We start from the raw sequence: 12030 nt of genomic DNA, 5'->3' as shown, positions 1-12030 counted from the left end.
GTTATTTGTACTTTCCAGACTTCCCCTATGGCTGCTTTTGAAGAATCGCTCTCATTTACCTATTCATCCTCTTCACTTTCATTGTCTTCAGCTTTTTGGTGTCACACCTTTCTCTTTCTGACCTTGGTCTCTCTGTTTCAGCCCCCGGTGGCTTTGCCCACATATCACAAAATCGATGGCAAACGCAAGCAAACAAACTTTCAGACTGCTGATCGGGGCATATTTGCTTGCACCTTTCGTGGCTCACGTGCGTATGCAAGTGGACAATTACTTTAAAAGTGCTTGCTAGCAGGATCGTCTTCCAAAAAGTTGAATCTCTAATCTCAACAAGGGCGAAGGGAGCTTTTAGAGGCCACCTTCTGCAGTTATTGCACTTTTGGCATTCACAGGCAAACGTATCACTAGTGTCTCTTTCATTTAGATTGTTTTAGGGTATAAATGTTCTTTTTCTTAATGAATTTTAATTAATGAATAATTCAAATTGGCATTATTTGTTCACCCTCATGTCTTCCCAAACCTGTGTGACTTTCTTTCTTCCCTGAACCACAACATAAAATGTTTTGAAAAATGTACAGCTTGACGACCCTTTCGATTTGGAAAAGACGAGCGTGAACGTTTCCAAAATGTTGTGTTCTACGTAAGAGCTAAAGTGGTTCAAAACAACATAAGCGGTGACAGAATCGTAATTTTTGTTTGCACTGTTTCTTTAAATGTCATTACGGTCTCCTGAGGTTTGCTTGTCAAAGTTCAAACTTTTCCCCCTAGATTCCTCGTGCCTTTGGAATCAGTTCGCCTGCTCGAAAAACAAGTGCATCGCCAAACAATGGCTCTGTGACGGGGAGGACGACTGCGGTGACGGATTGGACGAAAGCGAGGAAATTTGCGGTAAAACTCTGAAGCACGAATATGCATTTAGGCCAGACAATGAAATGGTTTCTCTGAGAGGAAGGATATAAATCATCATGAAAGAGGCGGCAAGAAAAATTGCCCTGCGGTTTCATCATAGTTGCGAATTTATGGCCATGCAGTGCTCCTAACAAATGGGCTCTGAAGAAAATCCCGGGTTTCGCAAAGGTCAAACACAAGCAGATTGTTAAACAAGTCCTTAAGACAATGCTTAACCCTTTTAATTTACTTGAAGGATTATTATTATTTTTTTAAATGCATGAATATTCATTAATGACATGCATGTATAATGACAGCATGTTGGCTTGAGATTGAGATCTCTCTTTCTGACTGTCTCTCTCGGCAGGCTCTGTAACATGCGCCCCTGGCTTGTTCAGTTGCCCAGGATCATACGCTTGTGTACCCAGGAACTGGTTATGCGACGGAGAGAGAGATTGTCCTGATGGCAGCGATGAACTAGCGGTAGCTGGCTGTGGTAATCTCAACCATAATAATATTTCCTCCCACAAAACCTGCAACTTACCTCAAACCAATTACATTGTAGTAATATAATGGCTCTTTTTGGCAATACTAATACAGTTAGTGAATTAATGAATCAGGTAAAGGGTTGGAAACGTTAGATTTTATGAATTTATGTTTTTTATTTAAGCATGAATGCTTGAATTTAGTTGTGTTGACAACTTAAAAAAATAATATATTTTTTTTAGTTTATTTTCATATTTTGTCAAAATATATTTTATTTATTTATTTATTTATTTATTTATTTATTTATTTATTTATTTATTTATTTATTTATTTATTTATTTATTTAGATGTTTGATTTATTAAAGTCAAACATTGTTTTAATTATTTTACTATATTTCTTAGACATAGTAAAAAATAGTATGTCAGTTCATAATGTCAGATTAATGTCAATTCATGCATTTTATTGTTTGTTTGTTTATTTATTTTAGGTCAAATGTTGTTTTAATTATTTTACTATATTTCTTAAATGTAAAAAAAATAGTAATAGCAATGTATGCATTTTATTGTTATTTATTTGTTTGTTCATTTTAGATCATGCATTGCTTTAGTAATTTTACCATATTTCTTAAATGTAAAAAATAGTAATGTAATCAAGGTATTTTGTTTGTTTGTTTGTTTATGTTTGTTTGTTTGTTTGTTTGTTTTGGGTCAAACATTGTTTTAATTAGTTTACTATATTTCTTAAATGTAAAACAAATAGTAATAGCAATTCATGCATTTTATTGTTTGTTTGTTTGTTTGTTTGTTTGTTTGTTTGTTTTAGATCAAACATTATTTTAATAATTGTATTATATTTCTTGAATGTAAAATATTGTAATGGCAATACAGGCATTGTATTTATTTAATTGTTTGTTTGTTTTAGGTCAAATATTGTTTTATTATTGTACTATATTTCTTAAATGTAAAACAAATAGTAATAGTGATTCAAGCATTTTATTGTTATTTATTTATGTGTTTGTTTTTTAGGTCATACATTGCTTTAATTATTTTACTATATTTCTTAGATGTAAAAAATAGTAATAGCAATCCAGACATTTCATTTTTATTTAAAATGTTATTTATATTTTATTCTATACAATGCACACTAATTAACACCACTGTTGGATTTGAAGGTGCCAGATTTAGCTGAAGTGTCGACTTTTCATCTGCTGTCGTTGAGTTTTCTGACTCAAACTAAATAATTGGGGATTTTAGACAAGTCTCAGCTGTCTATTATATCCTCATTTTATCCCAGCACATAACTAACTTCCTATCTGTTCCTGTTCCTCTCTTTAATAAGCTCCAAACAACACGTGCACTGAAAGCACATTCCAGTGCCGGAACCAGAACTGCGTCCCGCGGCGTTTTGTGTGTGACCATGACGACGACTGCGGAGACGGTTCTGACGAGTCTCTTGAATGCGGTAAGCAGCTCCTGTTTCTCGATCCATTAGTTTCTGCCGAAAACGGCCATCCCTTTGCGCCCTGTTTAATGTGGTCTAATTATGTTGGCACAACATTAATTGGACGTTTCAATGGTTGGAATGCATGAACGACTTCGTGTGCCATACCTCGGATCTAAGAATAAACATGTTAGCGCATAACAATTAACTTAATTATATCTGTTCAGCTTTTGTGTTGTTAAATTGAAAATGAATCTCACAAACCTGTCCAGCTCACATTTCACTACAAAATTGTATGAGAAACTTTTTTTATTATTATTCACCATAAATTAAAGTGAGTTCAATAAATACCATCATGATGTATTAATCCAATATAAATTAAATAAATATATGCATGTTTTATCTAATTTGGTAATACAACTTTTTTGGGGGTAAAGTGCTTAGTTATCATTAAAATAATACCAAAATACAACATTTCTATGGTCTAAAATGTGATTTATTAACTTTATTGGCCTTATTTGTTTGTTTTTACAGTATTTATTGCAACTTTTTTCTATTAATGTGACTTTAAATCTTGCAATGGGACTCTAAGTGTGACTATTTCTCGCAATTGTTATTTTTTTCTCGCAATATGACTTTATATCTGTCAGTGTGTCTATTTTTCGCAAGTGCTTTTTTGTTCTCGCAATATAACTTTATATCGGTCAGTGTGACTATTTCACACAATAGTTATTTTTTTCTTGCACTATGACTTTATATCTGTCAGTGACACTATTTTTTTGCAATATATATATATATATATATTTTTTTTTTTTTTTGCAATATGACTATATCTGTAAGTCTGACTATTTCTCGCAATAGTTTTTTTTTCTCGCAATATGACTTTATATCTGTCAGTGCGACTATTTTTTACAGTTTGCTACTTTTTTTTCCGTAATTGCGACTTTTTTCTCATGATTGTGACTTTGTAAGTCCCATTTTTGACTTTATATCTCAGTGCCTTTTTTTGTAATTCTCATAATTTTAACTATTTGACTTTAAATCTTAAAATGTTTCACATTTTTCTGCGACTTCCTCGCAATTGTGATTATTTTTTGCAATATGTCGTTATTTCTACCAATGTGACTATTTCTTAATGTTTTGCAGTTTTGTGTTTGTTACCATATAACAATGTGACTTGTTTCTCTTAACATCACTATTTCTTGCAATTTTGACTTTTCACAATATGATTTTATATCTTGCAATGTGACTTTCTCACAATTTGCGACTTTATCCTCTCGAGTTTGTTCCCCATAACTGTGACTTTATATCTTACAGTGACAATATTTCTTGTAATATGGTGACTGCATTCATATTTGAAACAGTAACTGATGTAACTTTTTCCCATGTCGTTTTAAAGTCTTTGACATTCCCTTCCTGTCACACTCTTTCTCTCCAGAGTATCGTTTATGCAAAGAGGAGGAGTTCCGCTGTGCAGACGGGCGGTGTTTATTGAGAGCCCAATGGGAATGTGACGGCTTCCCCGACTGTCTAGACCAATCAGACGAGCTGCCACTCAACCCAAAGTGTTCCGCTGCAGGCGAGTCCCTCTCATGTGTCACGCACCCCATTTGACTGACAGGTTCCATGGTTCTGTCCCATATGGGATTTGTCAGAACACCTGGCCCTCCCCGTTTGCATCTTGTACCCCTGCCAGTACCACCTGAGGTGGGCAGGGAGGTGCTGATGAAACTGGTGCGTCGCTGTTCTTCAGTTTTTGGTTTCAGGGCAAACATATGCCATTAATGTTAACAGATGCCATTACTGTTCCCAGCCAAGCTCATTAAGAAACATTTTATGTTCATATTTCTGAGGGGAAATTCAATTTAGATGTTTACAACATGTTTACTGTACAACTTTAAAAGACTAATTTGACTTGGACCAGTAGACAACCATCTAGTAACATTCTAATAACCAACCTCAACACCCTAGCAAGTGCATAGAAACATACTAAAAAAAACACCCAGAATATCCTTGCACCTGGATAGTAACTCTATGTAGGTCATACACTGTAAAAAATAAAAAAATTAAAAAAAGACAAACAAGTTATGATAACATACACTATATTGGCAAATGTTTTGGGACACCTGCCTTCACATGAACTTTAATGACATCCCATTCTTAATCCATAGGGTCATCATTATCATTATTATGAACTCTTCTGGGAAGGTTTTCCACAAGGTTTAGGAGTGTGTTTATCGGATTTTTTGACCATTCTTCTAGAAGCACATTTGTGAGGTCAGGCACTGATGTTGGGCGAGAAGGCCTGGCTCGCAGTCTCCGCTCTAATTCATCCCAAAGGTGTTCTATCGGTTTGAGGTCAGGACTCTGTGCAGGCCAGTCAAGTTCCTCCACACCAAACTCCCTCATCCATGTCTTTATGGACCTTGCTTTGTGCACTGGTGCTCAGTCATCCTGAAAGGAGCCATCCCCAAACTGTTCCCACAAATTTGGGAGCATGAAATTGTCCCATATGTCTTGGTATGCTGAAGCATTAAGAGTTCCTTTCACTGGAATTAATGGCAACTCGGCGCAACTCGGCCGTCATTATGTTCAGCCCCGCCCACCAACTCTATACACGATGTGATTGGCCCGACCAGAGTTTGGCGTTTACAGCTCAGAAGTGTATTGAGAGTTGCTTGACGACACTCGCGGCATATTAGATTTGCTGCCGCTAGGGTGCATCTAGATTTCTAGGCTATGACTCTACTGCTCTAGATTCCAGTGGAGCCGTGCTTTACACCACTGCATCCGACACTTTGCATTGCACTTGGTGATGTAAGGTTTGGATGCAGCTGCTCGGACATGGAAACCCATTCCATGAAGCTCTCTACGCAATTGTTCTTGAGCTAATCTGAAGGACACACGAATATGAAGGTATGTAGCTATTGACTCTGCAAAAAGTTGATGACTTGTCTGTCTAAGCATGTGCTGACCCCGCTCTGTGATTTTAGTGGCCTACTACTCCGTGGCTGTAGAATATTTAGTAGTGAGGAAATGTCACAAATGGACTTATTGCACTAGAGGCAACCTATCATACTACCACGCCTGAATTCACTGAGCTCCTGAGAGCGACCCACTCCTTTACAAATGTTTGTAAAAGCAGTCTGCATGTCTAGGTGCTTGATTTTATACACCTGTGGCCATGCAAGTGAATGGAACACCTGAATTCAGTGATTTGGAGGGGTGTCCCAATACATTTGGCAATATAGTGTATGAATATGCATTGCTTTAACTCATCAAAATAAGTTAACAGGTTAAGTTTTACAAGATTCAACTCATTTTTTTTTTTCATTTCAATGTAATTTAAGTTGAAATCAAACTCAAACATCTAAGTTGATTGTACTTAAAAATGTTTTGCATGTTTTGCTACATGCTACTGTCCACTCAGAACACCACTTGAGTTCATTATCATCTGATGGTTTTGTCCATTTCTGTCTCTCCTTTTCTCTCTCTCGCTGCTCCATGTTTTAGAAAGTTTGTGCAATGGGTCGGTTTTCATGTGCGCAAACGGCCGCTGTGTTCCACTGGGGAGCGTGTGTAATCAGCATGACGACTGCGGGGACCGATCGGACGAGAGGAACTGCCACGTTAATGAGTGTTTAAACCGTAAAGTCAGCGGCTGTACCCAGGACTGTCAAGACCTACCCGTGGGATACAAGGTGTGTGAGAGAGCACATTTTTCTTGCTGTACGAGGTTTTTCTTTCCACAAATTAAGTGTCTGGTTCAACTTGAGGTCCGTTCCGCACTAAAAACATCCCGAATTGGAAATGAGAGATGAAACGACGGTGTACGAATGCGAAAGAATGCTTTTGTTGGTCCAGCAAATCTTCGGTGATCCTCATTAGCAGGCTTTAGCAGCTACGGCAATATTGAAAAAGTCTGCGCAAACAAATCGTTCAAAGTAATAATATACACTTTTACATTCCGCAGAGGTTTATAGTACTTAGCGCAAAATCTTTGGAAACCGGTATGATCCCCTTTCCAGTCATTTTAAAATTTTGAACCGGTGAATGTATAAACAAGTGTGCTAAAATGTGTATGCTGGATATTTAGAGCTTGAGAAAATCAGTTGATTTGGTGAACAGCAGGAGAATGACATGTAAGGCACAGTGTTTTTCAGTGGGAGTAACACACGCACACACACACGCACGCACGCACACACACAGTGAGTGGCAGATCGAACAGCCTCATTTGGCAGACGTCTCAGAATACTGGCCCGGTCCTTTGACAGCCACACTGACTTTAAAAACAGGCAGTCAAGGGCACAGCGGCCCCAAACGTACAGTAGTTTAGTGTTTCTTGCTTATTTTAACTTTAACTTTAACAGAGCATAATTCAAATATAAAGCATAATTTTAATGAGGGACTAATGACTAAACTAATGATCTAGAAACGTTGTAAACATCGCTTTGTTTCACTGCTCACTTCCTGTCCATTAATTTCTTATTAAGTAAATTTGCCATTGTCATATTTCACCCCAAAAAATAAACCATAAAAATGTATTAATAAAATAATATTAATAAAATAAATACAGTTTTATATATATATATATATATATATATATATATATATATATATATATATATATATATATATATATATATATATATATATATATATATATATATATACATACACACACACACACACACACACACACACACACACACACACACACACACACACACACACACACACACACACACACACACACACACACACACATTTGGCTTTTTATGACAAATAAGCATTAATAAGCATTAATTTTGGATTGCAATTTTTTTATACTATTAAGAATATTTGCTTTATATATTATAAAATATAAAATATGTATTTCTTTAGTTATTTTTTATTTATATAACAATATTAATAATAATAATTTGCATTTATTTTATTTTGTAAGAAATTTTACATGTTAAATAAATATAATTGAAATATAATCGCATAACATTTTAAAACAATTGAATTATACACAAATATATACAAACATATATAAAATATTAATATTAAGAGAGAGAGGGACAGACTTGCAAACAAACATTTGCTTTGCACTTATTTACTTAATTTTACTTATTATAATTTATCAAAATAATATATGAAATAAATGCTAATAACTACTATAAAAATATATTAATATTAATAATATTTTACATATAATTTTAGATTGTAATGGTTTATATATATATATATATATATATATATATATATATATATATATATATATATATATATATATATATATATATATATATATATATATATATATATATAAACCATTACAATCTAAAAATATTATTAATATATATATATATATATGAATCTGAGGGTGCAAAAAAATCTAAATATTGAGAAAATTGAAAAAGTCCAAATTTACCATTGTGACTTGTAACTGGTTTTGTGCACCAGGGTCAGAAATAATTCAAATATAAATATAATTGTATTATATTTACAATAATTGTTAATGTTTTAAAATGTTTGGTCTAAAGAAAATTGTTTTAGTGTGTTATCTTTTAAAGTGTTTTAAATTGTACATTTCTTTTTTGTATATAACAATTGATTTGAAATAACCCACACGTTCTTGCCCGATTAAGAGTCATCCACGAATATGTTTGTATTTTTTCTAGTGTGCATGCTGGCCGGGGTTTCGCCTGAAAAACAACGGCAGGACTTGCATCGACGTGGACGAATGTTCGGAGGACTTTCCCTGCAGTCACCAGTGCATCAACACCTATGGATCTTTTCACTGCCTGTGCGCCGACGGGTACCAGCGTCCCGCCAGTAACCCGCACAGCTGCAGATCTCTCTCAGGTACCTCTGCTCTGTTCAGCAGCACAGGTGCGGATTAGCTCCTGTGGACCCTCACAAAGATTTCACTGTCATACTTGTGCAGAAACACCCCACACGGCGAGAACGCACATACTGAGCCTTGTTGCGACTTATTTTTAGAGGAAAGCAACAGGAGGTTGAAGACAATTAGTTCTTCAGCTGGAGATGAGCTCTGATTGGCTAAGAGCAGATCCAGGTGTGACATATGGCATCTGCCTCGAGTTATTTACTGTATAAAAGAAAGTCAGATTTACATACTCATTTAGTGCTTGCTCACAAACACCACTGACACACAAAGAAGCCAGCCACTCACAAAAACTGCCAAAGTGTACAAGGATTGCATTTTTGACATGGTACTATGGCAATACCATGTTGTTGTTTTTTTTTTAAATATCCTATTTTATATATCATATAATATCATATTTTCCACAATTTTATATTAATTACCTATTTTATAAATAATATAATAATCATAATGACTAGGGGTGTAACGATACACTTGTGTCACGATTCGATATGTATCTCGATACTAAACTCACAATACGATATGTATCCCAAAATAAAATTAGTTTTTTTTTTTTTTTACTTTTTTATTATTATATATTATTATTTGTGTTTTATTATCAGGACCCACAAATATTCCCCCATTGCATTATTATACATTATATTAAACATTATGTATAGTTGTTGTATGATTCTATGCAGTGTTGGGAAAGTTACTCTAAAACGTAATTAATTACCAGTTACTAATTACATCTTCAATAGTGTAATTATATTACTGTACAAATTACTCTCTCCAAAAAGTATTTAATTACTTATTACTAATTACTTTTTAATTACTTTCGAAATCCTAAATCAACCTCGAGTTAAGCAAATCAAGGTTAGACATGAAATGGCTCTTTTAATTCATTCAAATACATAATATAAAACAACATAAATTACTCTTATTAACTGACCAAAGTATTAAAAATGTGAGGAGGATACATAAAAACATGCATTTTAAAGTAACACTCTAAAAAATGCTGGGTTGTTTTAACCCAATGTTGGGTCAAATCTGGACTAACCCAACAATTGGGTTGTTTTAACCCAGCGATTGGGTTGTTTTAACGCTGCGGTTGGGTTACGACAACCCAATCGCTGCGTTAAAACAACCCAATTTGCTGGGTTTGTCCATATTTGACCCAACATTGGGTTGTAGACTTGTGTAAGACTTTAAATGTTTATGTTAAGCCCACTATTGAACTATGTAGAATTATATTTAGTATCTAGTTCAGTTACATCAGAAGTAACTGTAATTAAATTACAGAAAAAATAAGGGTAATCCCTTACTTTACTTTTTCAAGGAAAAAACAATTAAATTACAGTAACTAATTACTTAGTAACTAATTACACCCAACACTGATTCTATGTAATAAGATTATTAATGTAATAATGTCAGTGAAACTCTAAACTTTCAATTTTTTTCCTCACGCATTATTCACGCAATCCGTCACATTCTAATCGCAAGAAAGCTCGTCGGAATGACCGCTCTCAAACTATAAACGTTTAGTTCATCCAATAATTTTAATTCTGCATTTACTGCCTCTCATGTTGTTTTTGCACATCACGTCAATCATTCGAACGTCCGTGTTTACTACAGTATGTGCGTCGTGATAAATATATTCATCAAATAAAGCCATTGTGTCTCTTCAGAAGACTTGAAGGCTAAAGAAGATCTGAATTAGACACTCGATTAGTTATTTTTACATGCCTTTATGACATTCTTTGCATCTTTTAAGTTTGAGTAGCCTGACAAGCCAGACCCACATCAAGATGTTTGGTCTGGAAACTCACCATAGACAGGGCTCAATCCGAGGGGCGGGATAAATGGTTGTCTTTCAAACTCCCTCTGCACGCGATAGGATAGCGCTACAACCAACCAGAGCAACATGAAGGTGAAGCAGAGCTTGTTGATAGATTAAACATTTGCCGTATCCGGTCAGCAAAACTCAGAACACATCTTCCCTTTTTAAGAATGACTTCAGTGCTGTTCTTTGTTCTTTTCTCAGAGAAAAGCTTAACTCCAAGTCTTCCAGAATCACAGTCAGAGCTGATTCAAAAGACCGCCGCCGTTCGCCAGTTTCTGTGTTTACTAGAAGCACGCAAACGCAACTCGGCCGTCGTCATTATGGCCCCGCCTGCCGACTCTATACACGATGTGATTGGGCCGTCCAGATTCTGAGGAATACAGCTCAGAAGGGTATTGAGAGTTCCTAGATGACACTTGCGGGCAAATTAAAATTTGCTGCTGCTAGGGTGCGTCTAGATTTCTAGGCTAAAGTTTGAGAGGAATGGACTTTAAAAATGGAGGGACATACATCCCTCAGGTTTCATAAAAAATATCTTCATTTGTATTTGGTAGTTAATTGTATTTGTATTTTATTTTTGTATTTTAGTATTTGGCATTGCGTCGGGTGTATGATAGGGCCCAAAATCTTCTACGGTGAATTGCTTTATCTTTTTAAAGTGTCTTAATATCAACCCTGTTACCATGATATTGTATAATTAACAATTGATGTTTTTTTTTTTTTAAATAAGATATAATTAAAAGTATTAACAATTATTTAATATTTAAAATAATAATGTTTTGAAGATGATTTATCTAAAGAAATTTTTAAAGTGTCTTAAAATATCAACCCTGTTGTCATATTACATAGTGAAAAATGATTTTTTTTTAAAGTAATATATAAAATTTTTAATCTAATTACATATTAAAAATATTTTTTTATGTTATGTGTAAAAAAAATCAAGTTTTTTCCTTTTATCTGTTAAAAGTATTTTAAACATCAACACCGTTACCATGCTATTGTAAAGTGAACAGTTATATTAATTTCTTAAATGTTTTAAAAACATTACCGATTATTGTAAATGCAATACAATTATATTTATATTTTAATTATATTACTAAAAAAATAAAATGGTTCACTATACAATATCATGGTAGCAGGGTTGATATTTTAAGACACTTCAAAAAAAATAAAATGCAATTTTAACAAAACATTATTAATATATATATATATATATATATATATATATATATATATATATATATATATATATATATATATATATATATATATATATATATATATATATATATATATATATAAATAATATATATAAGTAATGTTTTGTTAAAATTATTTTTTATTTTTTATTTTATTTAATTTTTGAATTATTTTATTTACATTTTGTTTTAAAAATAATACATAAAATTACATTTTATTTTTTGAAGTATCTTAAAATAATTACATTTTTTTATTACTTAAAATTATTGTATAGTGAACAATATTATGTTTTAGTAAAATAAT

The 12030-nt window shown here is 33.6% G+C and overlaps 1 protein-coding gene across 1 annotated transcript in view; it reads left to right on the top strand.

The window, feature by feature from the left end:
- The window catches only part of lrp1ba (low density lipoprotein receptor-related protein 1Ba), a 334663-nt gene that overhangs the window by 248520 nt on the left and 74113 nt on the right, over positions 1 to 12030 (top strand). The window contains exons 50-55 of the mRNA XM_067415030.1: positions 766 to 885; positions 1253 to 1381; positions 2711 to 2833; positions 4251 to 4391; positions 6326 to 6513; positions 8479 to 8662. Of these exons, the coding sequence (XP_067271131.1) occupies positions 766 to 885; positions 1253 to 1381; positions 2711 to 2833; positions 4251 to 4391; positions 6326 to 6513; positions 8479 to 8662 (885 nt within the window). The remainder of the gene's footprint in view (positions 1 to 765; positions 886 to 1252; positions 1382 to 2710; positions 2834 to 4250; positions 4392 to 6325; positions 6514 to 8478; positions 8663 to 12030) is intronic.

This window comes from Pseudorasbora parva, chromosome 14 (genome assembly GCF_024679245.1).
Source record: "Pseudorasbora parva isolate DD20220531a chromosome 14, ASM2467924v1, whole genome shotgun sequence".
Classification (NCBI taxonomy): Eukaryota; Metazoa; Chordata; class Actinopteri; order Cypriniformes; family Gobionidae; genus Pseudorasbora; species Pseudorasbora parva.
The sequence above is the reverse complement of the archived record's forward strand: the minus strand, read 5'-3'. Positions and strand labels throughout refer to the sequence as shown.